We start from the raw sequence: 18,319 nt of genomic DNA on the forward strand, positions 1-18,319 counted from the left end.
ACTGAACGTTTCGAGAAACTGTGAACTTTTTGTGGTAATGTTTTAGATCTTTCCTATAAGAGCCGTAACAGGTTAAACTTCTCTACCTTCTTAATTGATGTATACCCTGACGTTTTCTCTTAGGTATACAAAGTTACTAATTACGTGTATTATATATCATATGATACTGTGTTATATACATGCATATCATACACAGCCCACGAGACGTTGTCAGTAGTTACCATGGAAAAACCCAGTAGGAGCTTGAAGTCTCGAAGTTTTCTTAGATTACGAAATTAGGGGTTTTGGGAGAGAGAAGAAACAATTCATTTAAGGCATGGCACAATTGAGCGATCGAATACATTAGGAGAATATCTCCAGGAAGTGAAAGACATTCGTGGACAATGTTAATGAAGCTTATATTCGGAAAGTCATAAAAGTAAAATAAACCATCAACTAAAACCGATATCAAAATTTTCGTACAAATTTCTGACTAATCCTTTATATAATGTATGACGCATGTCGCGTATATATTCGCTGCGAAGAGTTCCAGGATATCAGATATCATGTTCCACAAATGGAGTGTCGCTTCCTGTGAGGTTAAATGAATTACACTATTATATCGTATTTCGGATCAGATAACTTTAAACGAGTGGAACGTTTGACACAGACTGAGTTTCACATTTGGTACATTGCTAGGTGTACCCCACGCTGTATAGCCTAAACTACAATGGCTGGTGAGTTAAATTATGGCTACGTGTATTTTGTATATTTATAATATAGCGAATGCACAATACCATGTAATGAAAGGTTAAACATATCTCCATATGTCGCCCAATTAGTAGAACAGGTTAACCACCATCGGAAAGGTCAGCATGCCGTGCTTCACTTCATGGTATACATGTATGCTTTGCGTTTTACGTCTCATGGTACACATGTATGCTTTGGGTTTTACGTCTCATGGTATACATAAATGTATATGCCTTGCGTTTTACGTCTCATGGTATACATGTATGCTTTGCGTTTTACGTTTCATGGTGCACATGTATGCTTTAGGTTTTACGTCTCATGGCATACATGTATGCTTTGGGTTTTACGTCTTATGCGTGTAGGAACGTTTGATATGTATGCTTTGGGTTTTAGGTCTCATGGTACACATGTATGCTTTGGGTTTTACCTCTCATGGTATACATATAAGCCTTGCGTTTTACCTCTCATAGTATACATGTATGCTTTGCGTTTTACGTCTCATGGTATATATGTATGCTTTGCGTTTTACGTCTCATGGTACACATGTGTGCTTTGCTTTTTATATCTCATGGTGTACATGTATGCTTTGGGTTTTACTTCTCATGGCATGCATGTATGCTTTGGGGTTTACGTCTTATGTTATATATGTGTGCTTTGGGGTTTACCTCTCATAGTATACATGCGTGCTAGGGGTTTAGGCCCATGGTATATATGTGTGCTTTGGGTTTTATGTTTCATGGTATATATGCATGCTTTGGGGTTCACGTCTCATGGTATATATGTATGCTTTGGGGTTCACGTCTCATGGTATATATGTATGCTTTGGGGTTCACGTTTCATGGCATATATGTATGCTTTGGGTTTTACGTCTCATGGACCTAAAAGATTATAACCTATAAATCACACTAAGCAAAGTATAAATCAGTTTTATTCAAGAGAAATTCCCTGATGTGTATACAGGATATACGGTATTTGTTGGCATCAGAATAACAATGTTTGTGTCTCTCTGTTTTCTTTTTTAGCGGAAAATGCCAACATCTCTACCACTGTGGCGGATTTTTTAACTAACACAACTACTGTTTCTGCAAATAACACCATACAAATCACAGAGGCTCCCTCTGGTGACGGACAAGGGGCAGGTAAGACCTGTCTTGCACACGTACAGTTAAATGCTATAAGTAAAGGCCACATTAAATTAGCCATGCGATGAAAACATTTTGATCTTTGAACTGAACAAAAGCCTATTTGATAGTCTCTGATTTAGGACAAGGTCAGAAAACAAAGCTAATGTTGCTTACAGAGCATATACCGGTAGAGCTTCCCTGATTTTAATTTTGGTTTACCTGTCACTCATTACTTTAGGATTGTCTCATTGCGCCTTGTCGAATCATATTTATATAGTATAGTAGTATATTTATACCTCTAAACGCAGACTTGACACCATAAACAGGCACAGTTAAGTGCTTAGGTGCCGAGTACCAAACGTGCCAAAGCTGTTGGTGCTTCTGTTGTAATTTTACCCCAGATATATGACGCTACAAATCTGGCATCAAGAGCGTTTCTACGAGTACTTTGGCACAGGGAAATGGCGTCAGCAGTTGGGCGCAAGGAAATGTCGACACCAATCTGCTAGTAGGAAAAATGACGCCAGCAATTTGGCGTTAAGAAAAATGGCGCCAGCATTTTGGCACTAGGAAAAATAGCACCAGCAATTTGCCACCAGGAAATATGACGCCAGCAATTTGCCACCGGTAAAATTAACGCCAGCAACTTACCACTAAGAGAAATGGCCGTCTCAGTACAACACACTGCCCTCATCAAACAAGTATATGTGAATTTTTGTTGGTGCCAAAGGAGGAAACAGTAAGAACAGTTTCTTCCGAAGTAAAAATATTTGCACATGTAACGCATGCATGATACATGTGTGAGGTTTATGGTATTAGTTGCACTGAATAGGTGAAGAGTCAGTAGGTAACTTATCCATATAGAGTGGTGACTGGAGGACGAATTGTTGTCAACAGATGTGGTTATAGCTATTGATTGATTGACCTTCCTCTATATACACTCTATCGTCTAAGTTATGTGAGGTACATAGTTCAAGGGTACTGGGCGACTGTCCAGATAGGGTAATGTGTGAGCCCTGGGATGAGGATGAAACATTTACAGACGGTGTAATAGGTATTAATTCGACCTTGTCTTGCCACTAAGATCAGTATAAGCTGCATCTGGATTCAGGACGATGTATGTGTGATCGATGTTGGGTTCCCGCAGAGATAACATTTTATTGACCGAACTGTGGTAACAGGGATAAGCCAAACTGCCACGTGTGTCAGTCGGGCCCCATAGAGATGGCTCTGATCCTTAATGGTTGTACTAGGGGAGTCTAAAGTCGATGGAATCCCCCGTGATTTCAGCGCCGAACTATAACGAGCAGTTTATCACCAGTTATCAGCCCTTAAGGGAGACTAGAGTAGCTTTAACTGGCAGAGCCGCAAAACAAAACTCTGCGACAAATCGTCAGCATTGGAAAGTCTGCTTCGCACACTCCAGATAACTAATGGCTCGGCTTTAGTTCCTACAGCACATTTAATTTCAGTTTGCGTCGATATGCTAATGTTAATGGTTCCTTTTATTTTTAAGGAGCAGGCGCCATTATAGGTGCGATTTTCGGAGTACTGCTCGGAGGTGTTATTTTGGGAGGAGCCTTGTACCTTCTGATACGCTACAAGAGGTATGTATGTTGGCAACGTCGCGAATCATGTTGTATCTTCTGTTTCAAAAACAGCAATTAAATCAATGGATAAAAGTATCGTAGATAAAAAAAATAAATGGTACTTCACTTCATATAAAGAGGCAGACATTTTCCACTATCGCCCGTCTTATTGCCACATTCTCTGTGGCGAATTACGTATGCTCACAGCCCCGTCATACATAGACGCCACTTCTGTACACCTAATAGTGTTGTGTGTACTAAACGTAATACGTCTTGATTGTATGTGCTTTAGGCTATCAAGGAATCCTTCCCAGCAAACAATGTGACTCTATTCCATGACTATGAATAATATGAAATGAAAAGTACGAGCAAATACAAGGAGAATCACAGCGTTTGGTTATATTCCAGTTCCGTTCATCTATACATACTACATAATGCAGCCAAAGGCCCAGTCCTTTTACACCCAATGAAATCGAAGAACTGCATATAAGAATTGAATAATTGTCTCTAGTCTGGTTTCAGGGCACGATTTTCCTTGGATGCATATTTCTTGGAATTATCCTGATTGGACAAAAGAGGTGTTGGATTTCGGAGGACTATTGTACATAAAAACTTGATTCTGGGAATGGTTGTCCTTAAGCATGTGTTTCTGGGATAATTGTCCATGAAAATGTGTTAAGAGAACCAGTGTTCCTCAAGTTTCTAATAATCTTGTCATTTAACACGTGCATGTGAGAATCATTGTTCTACACCTCTATATCCATGGACAAGTTTCAGAGAATCTTTGAACATGGCCCTTAAGGGAGACTAGAGTAGCAGCATAGGATTCTTGGAACGTAGTTTCCTGGGAATCTTTGTCTTCGGACATAGTTTTCTGGGAATATTTGTCCTAAAACACGGGTTTCTGGGAATTTTTGTCCTATAACGTGGGTTTCTGGGTATCATTTCCTTGAATATGCCTTTTTGGAAGCATTTTCCTTAAAGACACGTTTCCAGGATAGTTGTCCTTGACCAGTTTTCTAGGAATCAATGTCCTGCATCAAAGTTCTGGCAATCATTGTCCTTCACGTGTGTTCTGGCAGTCTTTGTCCTTCACCTGTGTTCTGGCAATCTTTGTCCTTCACCTGTGTTCGGGTAATCATTGTCATTCACCAGTGTTCTGTCATTATTTGTTCTTCACCTGTGTTCTGCCAGTCATTGACCTTCACCTCTGTCCTATCAATCATTGTTCTTCACCAGTGTTCTGTCATTCACTTTTCTTCACCAGTGGTCAGCCAACCATTGTCATTCACCTGTGTTCACGTAATCATTGTTATTCACCTGTGTTCTGACAATCTTTGTCCGTCACCTCTGTTCTGGCAATCATTGTTCTTTATCAGTGCTCTGTCAATCGTTGTTCTTCACCTCTGTTCTGTCAATCATAGTTCTTCACCTCTGTTCTGTCAATCAGTGCTCTTCACCAGTATTCAGACAATCATTTTCCTTCACCAGTGTTCTGTCAGTCACTGTTCTTCACTGGGGTTCTGCCAATCATTGTTCTTCACCTCTGGTCTTTCACCTGTGGTCTGGCAATTATTGTCTTTCACCTGTGGTCTTGCAATCATCTTTCACCAGTTTTCTGTCAGTCAGTGTTCTTCACCAGTGTTCTGTCAATCACTTACAACCATTGTCCTTCACCAGTGTTCTGTCAATCATTGCTCTTCATCATACTTCTGTCAATCATTGTCCATCACCTGTGTTCAGGTAATCATTGACCTTCACCAGTGTTCTGTCAATCACTGTCTTTCACCTCCATTCTGGCAATCATTGTTCTTCACCTGTGTTCTGTCAATTACTTTCCTTCACATGTGTTCAGGCAATCATGACATTCACCTGTGTTCTGACAATCTTTGTCCTTCACCTCTGTTCTGGCAATCATTGTTCTTTATCAGTGCTCTGTCAATCATTGTTCATCACCTCTGTTCTGTCAATCATTGTTCATCACCTCTGTTCTGTCAATCATTGTTCTTCACCTCTGTTCTGTCAACCATTGTTCTTCACCAGTGTTCTGTAAGTCACTGTTCATCACGTCTGTTCTGACAATCTTTGTCCGTCACCTCTGTTCTGGCAATCATTGTTCTTTATTAGTGCTCTGTCAATCATTGTTCATCACCTCTGTTCTGTCAATCATTGTTCTTCACCTCTGTTCTGTCAACCATTGTTCTTCACCAGTGTTCTGTAAGTCACTGTTCATCACGTCTGTTCTGACAATCTTTGTCCGTCACCTCTGTTCTGGCAATCATTGTTCTTTATCAGTGCTCTGTCAATCATTGTTCATCACCTCTGTTCTGTCAATCATTGTTCTTCACCTCTGTTCTGTCAACCATTGTTCTTCACCAGTGTTCTGTAAGTCACTGTTCATCACGTCTGTTCTGACAATCTTTGTCCGTCACCTCTGTTCTGGCAATCATTGTTCTTTATCAGTGCTCTGTCAATCATTGTTCTTCACCTCTGTCCTGTCAATCATTGTTCTTCACCTCTGTTCTGCCAGTTACTGTTCCTCACCTCTGTTCTGCAAGTTACTGTCCTTCACCAGTGTTCTGTCAGTCACTGTCCTTCACCAGTGTTCTGCCAGTCACTGTTCTTCGGTGTTCTGTCAATCATTGTCCGTCACCTCTGTTTTGCCTGTCACTGTTCTTCACCAGTGTTCTGTCAATCATTGTTCTTCAGCAGTGTTCTGTCAATCATTGCTCTTCAACAGCGTTCTGTCAGTCATTGTTCTTCACCTGTAGTCAGGTAATCATTAGCTTTCACCTCTGTTCTGCCAGTCACTGTTTTTCACCAGTGTTCTGTCAATCAGTGTTCTGTCAATCATTGCTCTTCACCAGTGCTCTGTCAGTCATTGTTCTTCGCCAGTGTTCTGTCAGTCAGTGTTCTGTAAATCATTACTCTTCGCCAGTGTTCTGTCAGTCATTGTTCTTCGCTTATATTCTGGCAATCATTGTCCGTCACCTTTGTTCTGCCAGTCACTGTTCTTTACCAGTGTTCCGTCAATCATTGTTCTTCACCAGTGTTCTGTCAGTCATTGTTCTTCACCAGTGTTCTGTCAATCATTGCTCTTCACCTGTGTTCTGGCAATCGTTGTCCGTCACCTTTGTTTTGCCAGTCACTGTTCTTCACCAGTGTTCCGTCAATCATTGTTCTTTACCAGTGTTCTGTAAATCATTGTTCTTCACCAGTATTTTGTCAATCATTGCTCTTCATCAGTGTTCTGTCAGTCATTGTTCTTCGCCTGTGTTCTGGCAATCATTGTCCGTCACCTTTGTTTTGCCAGTCACTGTTCTTCACCAGTGTTCTGTCAATCATTGTTATTTACCAGTGTTCTGTAAATCATTGTTCTTCACCAGTATTTTGTCAATCATTGCTCTTCATCAGTGTTCTGTCAGTCATTGTTCTTCGCCTGTGTTCTGGCAATCATTGTCCGTCACCTCTGTTCTGCCAGTCACTGTTCTTCACCAGTGTTCTGTCAATCATTGTTCTTCACCTCTGTTCTAACAATCATTGTTCATGAAAAGAAAAAAATAAGTATCCTTGGAATCAAGCTCTAGAGAACAATTGCCTTTGCTAGATCGTCGTTGCATTCCAGTGATGAGCTAGCTCACCCCCTATAGTTCATTAATACCAGTAAGGCTTTAATCAATAATTCAATGTTTTGTTTCACATCAGGGCCCAAGCTGCCGAGTACAACAGGTCGGTCCAAGTGCATATGTCTTCGACTCGCAACGCGGGCGTTTATGTAGACCTTGCCGAGCCTTCCGACCTTCCTGTTCAAAACAGAGACTATACCTCTCTCAAACAACAAAATAATACAGCCAAAAAGGATCGCCTGATGCAGTCTGATCTCTATGAGTATGACAGTGATGATGAAGTTGCTGTGTACAACTGAGACGCTTGGCATCGGAAATAACTCTGGATTAACAGGTCTCATGATTGAGAAAAGCAGTCCATGAATAATAAATACATCCTGGAAGATGATAAATGTGTTGAACACACTTTTAAAAAAAAGACGACGAGGTATACTCGGGTGTTTCCAAGGGTGGTCGAGTGGATAATTCGTAAAGCACACCTTTGGAATAGAACAAAGAGAAAAAAACGCAGCATAATCCAGGTGTTCATATTTTAATATGATTTTGAGAGCCAATGATCTAAAAGCTCACAGATCAACTCTGAAAGGCAGTATCTGGAGTTGATATTGACGATCATCAGGGAGACGTGGAGAGGACACTGGCCGAAGCCTTAGGGTACCCACTGGAAATTAGGGCCTATTGCCAACATACACAGTGTCTCTGTTACAGAGTGGTTTTCCAGAAGATCCCATTTTCCCCAGACGCAGCTCGGTGGTCGTTGACCATCACCTTTCTGTAAAGAACAAATGACGAAAACCGGAAAATGGTGGCGTGTGGAAAGTGCATGCACCAGAAGAGATATTGTGTGTCTCAGGATCCGATATCCACACGTCGCCGGTCGGTGGGAATAGTTTCAAGAAAAGGTGGAGTGTGTGCCCGTGTTACTCGGAACTAATGTGGCGACAGTGATGCGGGTAGTCATGAGGCGGAGAAGTTGCTTTTTAGCGGACGGAATTCATGTCACCAATAATCAAAGAGATGAATATAGTAACAGTCAATATTACATTGTACGTATATCACGGATACATTGACTATACAGCTTTAGGTGGAATGGCCTGTCGCTGGTTTGCTCTGTCTTGGTCGTAGCCCGGAAGACACATTGCGGCTGTCCAGATACCCTCTCGTGGCACACACGTTGATGCCATACGGCCATGCGGAAAAATATGGCTGTAACCCTCTCGGTAGAACAGTTGATTATACTCGTTTATTGTATACGGCCTTATGCCTGTAGGATGCAGGGGTTCTACCCCGGATGACCCTGTGCTAAGTCAGGTGGATTAGCGAGTGGGCGTCGAGAGCCCAGATCGTTGACCTGTGATCAACTCGTAATACCGGTTCACCAGACGTCTACGATAAACAGATACCCTATTCACAGACGGCGTGAAATTGCCAATAAGGATATCTTGGTGGCCACAGCGAATGCAGCCAAAGAGCATAGAGCACATTAACTGATATGCTGGATTAATACAAGGTATTCAGTTTGCATAGAGAGAAGGAATGGTGCCATATATTTCGGGTCGCCTATTGGCTCCTGCGAATTGTACATGACAAAGGCTGGCTTAGTGAAGCGACCGTCTACTATATATTGAGATGTATGTTATTTTAACAAAACAGTGAACCGGCAGGGGAAAATTCTTTTGTCCTTAGGTGAAATAATAAATAAAGCTAATCAGGGAACCTCAGACGACCTTTCTTGTGGGCAGTGCCGCCAGAGATGTATTCAGTTTAGGCGGAAAATCTGTTGACGTAGATAATACCATAGCTCGGACTCAAGGTGAAAAGTCGACACCACAGACCAGGTAAATGTTGCATGTATAAAAAATTTTACCAAACCTCGACAGAAACGAATACGACTTTTGAAGGTAAATGTCAAAGATAAATAAACAGGTTCATATAAATTGCCATGGCTAGAGGTTGCCAGGCTATTTTACATGATAAAGTCACTTGGGTGTGTGTATGCAAAGCGTCCTAAGCAGTGCATACTAGTATACGCCTGCACGCGTACAATAACCATCCGGATATTTAATAGGAAACTATTTTCATACTGATCGTTTTTGTTGTGAAAAATACGTGTTTTTTATTTCAGATAATATTTTGGAACAGTGAGTATTCTTTGTGTGTAGCCTGTAATTTATGTTTTTTTAAAATGGTCGTTTGCTTTGTCATTTTTAATGTGGCTTCATATTTCCCAATGTAACATATATACACAGTTTAATGGATGCCTTTGTGTACCATACATGGTGGATCATGAGTATTTATGTTCTTTGAATGCTTGCCAGGATCCAGGAATATAATGTTTCTTGCAATTCCTCTCTGCTAGTCTCCCGCGCATCTTCCCGAGATTTTTAACTTTACAAGTCTTCGTCATCACGATCTCAGTCTGAATGTGACGATCATACACCTGTATGGAAGGCATACCTACATATATGTGCTTACTTGTGTATCCAGATCCCTTCATGGTAAAATGGTTATTGTGACAATATCGGTGGATTGATGAATCCTTTTATCAATTATTAGCTGCATTATTTGTAAATTATTAAGTAAATACTTCTTCGGAGCACCGTTATATACTTAACTGGATTTCAAAGGCGAACAGGAATCTTTATGGGGCCTTAAGAGCCCATGGCCAATTCTGTGGAATTTGGTTACACCTTAATTTGGAAGTGACTTTAGACTTAACTTCCATACACTTTCGTAAGCCCATTTTAACACCTTTGCGTCGTTGATTACATGGACTTACGTCTTGCTAACAAAAGACAAAAGTGTGCTCAACTAAAGTTGTGATATACGAAATTACGAAGTGAAAAAGCGTTCTGCGCATATGTATTCTGAGACTCTATCAAGAGGCTTGTTATCACTGCTACATACCAGGACTAACCATACATGTTCGCCAGCTCTGGGGTAATCTTAGCTCAGCTGATGGGAATTCAAATAAGCATGACGTGTGGCAAGGAAGTAAACTGAATCACAAAGGAATTGAATGATTTTGTGTCGGAATGGATTGACAGGTTATCCCCTGATGATTGAAAGAGACTGACAGATCTATTAAACACGTATGTGGTAATATCACTACACGTGGTGTGAATGGTAACACTGCCTTCAACCAGTTGACCGGTTTCCACTCACCATAATGCTGGCCGCCGTCGTATAAGTGAAATATTCTTGAGTATGACTTAAAACACCAATCAAATAAATAAATTAAACCACTTGATACAGCTGCAGGTAGATCCACTTTGACTGTAGTGCACTTCTGTGTATAGGGCTGTATAGAGAACGTGTGTTAGGTTGATAGCACCAGACATTCTGTATTACATGTAGACGAAGACAGCGCACGCCAAAACCTTTGTTAAGCAGGTTGTGGATGAATCTGGTGTATGTTAGCAGCGACAAGCATCACTATACAAGTAGCTCTGTCGTTTTATCAGTCGGTTGGCCGGGCTAATTTTTAACATCTTGTCTTTTAACACCGGCCATTCACGTAATGAGGGTCCTGGGTGCACGATGACCTCAACTTTTTGCGGGCTGTCGCCTCTTATTGCGAATTTGCGCTTAGTTTTACAGTTTCGGAATTGACGCACTCGCGGCCCAACTCGCGGACCTTTGTTGTATTTTTCACAGCACTTGTATGCAGCACTATGTTATACTGCTTAGCGAACTTTTAAAAAAAGAATATTCAAAGTGGTCGGAACATTACAATCGCTGTTTGACAAAATCAGCTTCATAATCCATTATATGATAATGATATATGCACTGATACTCCTCATGACTTTTTCCTTATGACTTTTGTATACAAAACATTGGCAAATTCAAGTGTTATAGGAGAATATATTTGTACTCTGTACGTATCATCAGTATTACCATGCCCTATCTTCTATACAGGTACCATCATTTGTAAGCACAAGGCAGGGAACGCTAGAACATGTAGTCTAAACATCACCAGTATACCAGTGATTCATTTCTGATCACATTGTACCTTTATATATGTCCATCACATTTGCTAAGCTCTTCGTATACGTGTATAAAACAAACCATGCATGAAGGTAAATGTTGTATGTAATATAAAAGAACTCCGCAACCATAATATTGCTGTAGGGTGTCACGATTTCGTGTAACTGAATTCCCTTGCTGAAAGAATTTAATATAAATGAGTTTTGCTAATAAAATATCTTTTTGACAAATAGAAATCTTCTCTTGTTATTTTCTCCCCCCCCCCCCCCCCTCCCTTTTTTCAGTTATATGGCGACGAGGAATTATTAGGTATATCTACATATACTGTCTTCTTGTGGTAGGGCCTGTCCATGCCATCACTGAAGCATCACACCGGAGACACCCAGTAAAATTATACTGACCAATCATCTTACCTTGCTCATACCCTCTCAGTGCTGAACGCCAAGCGAGACAGCGGCAAGTACCTTTTTTAAGTGCTTGGTTTGACAAGAACCGGTTTTGATTACAGCTCTAGCTGCCAACTTCGAAACGGATGCTCTAACCATAAGGCCACCGAAATACAGACCCTGCTTGTAATGGTGAAAAGATTTGTCATTCCCACCTTAAGTTCAGGCACATATATGCCCTACATGTATTTCTTTTCTGTTGCATATATCTCACTTCAAGGCGGACTCTCTAACATCAGCCTTTCAAACCTTTGCAGATACCTGTTAGCCTATGCATTATGAAGCATTCCAGCTAAATGATTACAGGAAAGAGAGAGTTACGCACCATCTATACTGATACTTATTGTTTGAAGCTTGGAATAAATTGAAAATTTTGATTTAAAACAGTTTTGACATTATAGTCTTTAAAGATCGGAGACTATATAGAAAATTAGCCAGCGTAACTGGCTTAATCTCCAGCAGACTTGCCAAAATTTAGCCAGCTTAAGAAAGAAAGCGACATTGTTAGATGGATGAAATTGAAGGAAATGTGGGACATGGACGGTTTGGATGGCGTTGGAGGATTGCATGCCGGGAGATACCGGTACGAAATATGTATTTCCAAGAAATGTCGGATGGAATATTAATTGGATGCATTACGATGGATGAATGACGTTGGTGACAAATGAGGATGAATATGCCACATGTATGAATCTTTATAACATTCATATACCAGCCGTCAACCACAATGAGCGTTTCGGTAAAAATTACAAGACCGATTTGCAAAACAACTTTCAAGACAAACTAAGTAAGTACACAAAGTAAGATTTTTGGATGGATTCATGCCAAGAGAAGCAGACGACAGTTTTCAATGACAATGGAAAGACGAAAGGAATGTGCTATATGTATGCATGCTTGGGGTTTAGCGAAGATTTTTTAGTCAAAAGACGACAGGAATGTTCTAGGTGAACGGATTAAATCAGCATATCCAAAAGGTATATCATGCTAGCTCACAGTCGTACATTACAATGTGGATTCGAGTTGTGCTTTGATTGCAAATGTTCATATGTAAACGTACAACATGGCGATCTATTCCAATACGATGAATATACGGGCCTATACGATCTCTAGGCCCGGATTGAGTAGATTTAGACAGAGTTATGAAGCAGAGTGCTTGAGATTCTGGACACACCTTCCATACCTTGTAACTGTACTCATTGTAAAATTAAGAATAATGACTTCTGATATACTTACAATACTAGTTTTTGTTGTAATAACTTGTGACCTTGATTGAAATTGTCAAACAACACACACGATCTCACAACACACTATATGCTAGATGCTTCAATATATTGCTTTCCAATCCAATATAATTCAACTTTTCAAAATTGAATCGGTCTTCCTTGTAATGTTGGCGTGAGACGAACAGTTGTGGTTTTAGTAAAACTACAAGCCCAGGTAAGATGTACCATCGGTTCTTAAGTGCGACATTGCAGATGTAAGCTTTATTGCTATTAACGTTATTAATGACCGAGTGAATATGACTTAACGCCGCTTCGGCAACCTTTTAGCTATATTGTGGCGATATTCACTGAATGAAGTTCTAATAAATCCAGTTTTAGTGGGATCTAATTAATGCATGTACACATTTCCCGCCTAAACCAAGTCGGTCCATGCGGTGTACTCTTTGTTGTTTTTTTTTTTTCGTAATATGTCAATGTTTCTGCATTGTTTTGCTCGTAGTGGTAGTTCACTGCTCCTAGCATGACATAATAAAGAATGATGCTAAGAAACCTAACATAACGCCACTGTTGAAGCAGCGAGAGCTGGATTCGAACTTCCAACCCCGCCAGTCGATGTGCTTACATGCAGCCGAAGTCCTTAAATGCAAAATTCTTACATGCAGTCCAAGTGTGTCATTATTTAAATGTTTGGACCAGCGGGGGCCCACAAGTAGGTGTTCAATATGTTAATTTGTTTACATTTTATTGCGTTTATACTAGTTTATACTCGATTAATTAAATTCTATGAGCCCCTTCCTCAGAGAGGCAAAATTTGGTTCAGTAAGTCAACCTGTGGAAATATTTTAATGAGAGGTTATACCATGCATGATTGAGGGGAATTATACCTGAGATACAACGTTGTGTTGAGTTAAAACACAGACTAACCTGTATAGCACACACCGTTGTTTTCGAGAACAAAATTTCCAAGCGGCATCACAAAAAATACAACTTTCATTGACCACGAGTACTATTGGGAAATGATGTCCACTGACTGGTTGGGCGCAACAAGAGAATGGGCGGGATGTACTGAAGGATTGATCAAATAAGAACGGTCAGAAGAAGTCAAAGGTCAATCAGACTGACTTTTTCTGCCTGGGTGACACTCTGGCGAGTCCACTGACATCATGAAATGAAATATTTACACAAAGGGGTATAGCTCCGTAAGATAGACCTATTGTCCAATAATGTTGATGGATTCCTACTCTAATCAACAAATTTGACTTAATTTTCGAGATTTTTCAGCAGTACACTCGACTATGACAATATCCGTCCACCAAGATGACTAAGTGGTATAAACTATTCCCCAGGTTTGCACTAAGTTCAGGATGCCAGAAAAAAGGAGAGTTGACGACAACTACACAAACAACAATGTTTTTCTATATGTATGTATTTATTTCCCTTTTCCTTTCTTTTTTATAAAAACCACATTCTTAGGTGGTTAACAAAATACATTATATCTTCCTACAAAATGCAAAAAAAAAAAAAAAACCAAAACAATAATCCGCACAGCATGCCAAGGGAGATAACCCTTACAATACAAGCAGTCTGGACAGAAGCTATTGTCTTACATGTCATATCTGACAAAGTCGTAACAATCCTGCATTATTTTAAAACCATCATAACATGTAATAAATACTTCAACTAGACAATGTTTTTCTCAGTGACAAGTGGCATGCAAAAAGGTTAGAATAATATTAACTTTTATCAAGAATGGATAGTCATTTCACAATTTCACAACTATTTTCCGAACTTTTTGTTCTTATCTTCACCAGACACTTGAGTTGCAAAACACCAGTAATGCAATACACCTGAACCACTTCCATCTCAGTTACCTAAAATGTTGTAGCCAACAATTAAGTAGCTGCCATTTTACATTTGATTGAATACAAAAATCCAGTTAGATGATTTACCTGAAGGTTTCATGCGACAGGATACCTGGAGCTCCATGTATATGATAGTTCCAGTGTTTGACCATAAGCCATCATTTTGACAAGCATTGCAAGATACGCATATATCCCTAATTAGTGGATACAGGCTCAGACCCTTCTACATAGCAAAATATTCACCATACGGAACTGTACTGGCACTGTACCATCAGAAAGGGCATAGCATGGTACCACACAAATTTAAATCTTCGGGTATATGCACTACAAAGCAGTACTATGTTGCTGCTACATGATACTGTATAGTTCATTAAGACACAGTTCTAAGCAGCTTCTGACCCATGTCACATGGTTGCTACATGATACTGTACAGTTCATTGAGACACAGTTCTAAGCAGTTTTGGATCCGTGTCATGTGGCTGCTACATGATACTATCAGAAAGGCACAGTCCTATGCAGCTTCGGATCCGTGTCATGTGGTTGCTACATGATACTGTGTGGTTCATAAAACACAGTCCTACGCAGCTTCAGACCCGTGTCATGTGGCTGCTATATGATATTGTATGGTTCGTGAAGACAGTCCTGAGAAGCTTCTGACCGGTGTCATGTGGCCACAGGGTACTGTGTGGTTCACATCCACAGTCCTAAGCAGCTTCTGACCGGTGTCATGTGGCTACATGGTACTGCATGGTTCACATCCACAGTCCTAAGCAGCTTTTGACCGGTGTCATGTGGCTACACAGTACTGTGTGGTTCAGATCCACAGTTCTGTGCAGCTTCTGACCAGTGTCAGGTGGCTACACCATTCTGCTTGGTTCACACCCACAGTCCTGTGCAGCTTCTGACTGGTGTCATGTGGCTACATGGTACTGTGTGGTTCACACCCACAGTCCTGTGCAGCTTCTGACTGGTGTCATGTGGCTACATGGTACTCTGTGGTTTACATCCACAGTCCTAAGCAGCTTCTGACCGATGTCATGTGGCTACACGGTACTGCGTGGTTCAGATCCAAAGTCCTGAGCAGCTTCTGACCGGTGTCATGTGGCTACACGGTGCTGCGTGGTTCACATCCACAGTCCTGAGCAGCTTCTGACCGGTGTCATGTGGCTACACGGTACTGGGTGGTTCACATCCACAGTCCTAAGCAGCTTCTGAAAGGGTGTCATGTGGCTACACGGTACTGCGTGGTTCACATCCACAGTCTTGAGCAGCTTCTGACCTGTGTCATATGGCTACACGATACTGTGTGGTTCACATCCACAGTCCTGAGCAGCTTCTGACCGGTGTCATGTGGCTACACGGTACTGTGTGGTTCACATCCACAGTTCTAAGCAGCTTCTGACCGGTGTCATGTGGCTACATGGTACTGTGTGGTTCACATCCACAGTCCTAAGCAGCTTCTGACCGATGTCATGTGGCTACACGGTACTGCGTGGTTCAGATCCAAAGTCCTGAGCAGCTTCTGACCAATGTCATGTGGCTACATGGTATTGCGTGGTTCAGATCCAAAGTCCTGAGCAGCTATTGACCGGTGTCATGTGGCTACACGGTGCTGCGTGGTTCACATCCACAGTCCTAAGCAGCTTCTGACCAGTGTCATGTGGCTCAACAGTGCTGCATGGTTCACATCCACAGTGCAGAGCAGCTTCTGACCAGTGTCATGTGGCTACACGGTACTGCATGGTTCACATCCACAGTCCTAAGCAGCTTCTGACCGGTGTCATGTGGCTACACGGTACTGGGTGGTTCACATCCACAGTCCTAAGCAGCTTCTGACAGGTGTCATGTAGCTATGCGGTAATGTGTGGTTCACATCCACAGTCCAGAGCAGCTTCTGACCGGTGTCATGTGGCTACACGGTACTGGGTGGTTCACATCCACAGTGCTGAGCAGCTTCTAACCGGTGTTATGTGGCTACACAATACTGTGTGGTTCACATCCACAGTTCTAAGCAGCTTCTGACCGGTGTCATGTGGCTACATGGTACTGTGTGGTTCACATCCACAGTCCTAAGCAGCTTCTGACCGGTGTCATGTGGCTACACGGTACTGGGTGGTTCACATCCACAGTGCTGAGCAGCTTCTGACCAGTCTCATGTGGCTACATGGTACTGTGTGGTTCACATCCACAGTCCTGTGCAGCTTCTGACCGGTGTCATGTGGCTAAATGGTACTGTGTGGTTCACATCCACAGTCCTAAGCAGCATCTGACAGGTGTCATGTGGCTACATGGTACTATGTGGTTCACATCCACAGTCCTAAGCAGCTTCTGACCGGTGTCATGTGGCTACATGATACTGTGTGGTTCACATCCACAGTCCAGAGCAGCTTCTGACCGGTGTCATGTGGCTACACGGTACTGGGTGGTTCACATCCACAGTGCTGAGCAGCTTCTAACCGGTGTTATGTGGCTACACAATACTGTGTGGTTCACATCCACAGTTCTAAGCAGCTTCTGACCGGTGTCATGTGGCTACATGGTACTGTGTGGTTCACATCCACAGTCCTAAGCAGCTTCTGACCGGTGTCATGTGGCTACACGGTACTGGGTGGTTCACATCCACAGTGCTGAGCAGCTTCTGACCAGTCTCATGTGGCTACATGGTACTGTGTGGTTCACATCCACAGTCCTGTGCAGCTTCTGACCGGTGTCATGTGGCTAAATGGTACTGTGTGGTTCACATCCACAGTCCTAAGCAGCATCTGACAGGTGTCATGTGGCTACATGGTACTATGTGGTTCACATCCACAGTCCTAAGCAGCTTCTGACCGGTGTCATGTGGCTACATGATACTGTGTGGTTCACATCCACAGTTCTAAGCAGCTTCTGACCGGTGTGATGTGCCTACATAGTACTGTGTGGTTTACATCCACAGTTCTAAGCAGCTTCTGACCGGTGTCATGTGGCTACATGGTACTGCGTGGTTCACATCCACAGTCCTGAGCAGCTTCTGACCGGTGTCATGTGGCTACATGATACTGTGTGGTTCACATCCACAGTTCTGTGCAGCTTCTGACCTGTGTCATGTGGTTACATGGTACTGTGTGGTTCACATCCACAGTCCTAAGCAGCTTCTGACCAGTGTCATGTAGCTACATGGTAATGTGTGGTTCACATCCAAAGTCCTGAGCAGCTTCTGACCAATGTCATGTGGCTACACGGTGCTGCGTGGTTCACATCCACAGTGCTGAGCAGCATCTGACCGGTGTCATGTGGCTACATGGTAATGTGTGGTTCACATCCACAGTCCTGAGCAGCTTCTGACCAGTGTCATGTGGCTACATGGTACTGTGTGGTTCACATCCACAGTTCTGTGCAGCTTCTGACCTGTGTCATGTGGCTACACGGTGCTGCGTGGTTCACATCCACAGTGCTGAGCAGCATCTGACTGGTGTCATGTGGCTACATGGTAATGTGTGGTTCACATCCACAGTCCTGTGCAGCTTTTGACCGGTGTCATGTGGCTACACGGTGCTGCGTGGTTCACATCCACAGTTCTGAGCAGCTTTTGACCGGTGTCATGTGGCTACACGGTACTGTGTGGTTCACATCCACAGTTCTAAGCAGCTTCTGACAGGTGTCATGTGGCTAAATGGTACTGTGTGGTTCACATCCACAGTCCTAAGCAGCATCTGACAGGTGTCATGTGGCTACATGGTACTATGTGGTTCAC

General features: G+C 42.1%; 1 protein-coding gene across 1 annotated transcript; it reads left to right on the plus strand.

The window, feature by feature from the left end:
- Positions 1-706: 706 nt before the first annotated feature.
- LOC135472626 (uncharacterized) lies at positions 707-11,285 on the plus strand. The gene is made up of 4 exons (XM_064752224.1): positions 707-716; positions 1,752-1,868; positions 3,370-3,460; positions 7,148-11,285. The coding sequence occupies exons 1-4, from the start codon at positions 710-712 to the stop codon at positions 7,365-7,367; spliced, it is 435 nt and encodes a 144-aa protein (XP_064608294.1). The 5' UTR covers positions 707-709; the 3' UTR covers positions 7,368-11,285.
- The last annotated feature ends 7,034 nt before the right edge of the window (positions 11,286-18,319 follow it).

This window comes from Liolophura sinensis, chromosome 8 (assembly GCF_032854445.1).
Source record: "Liolophura sinensis isolate JHLJ2023 chromosome 8, CUHK_Ljap_v2, whole genome shotgun sequence".
NCBI classification, from domain to species: Eukaryota; Metazoa; Mollusca; class Polyplacophora; order Chitonida; family Chitonidae; genus Liolophura; species Liolophura sinensis.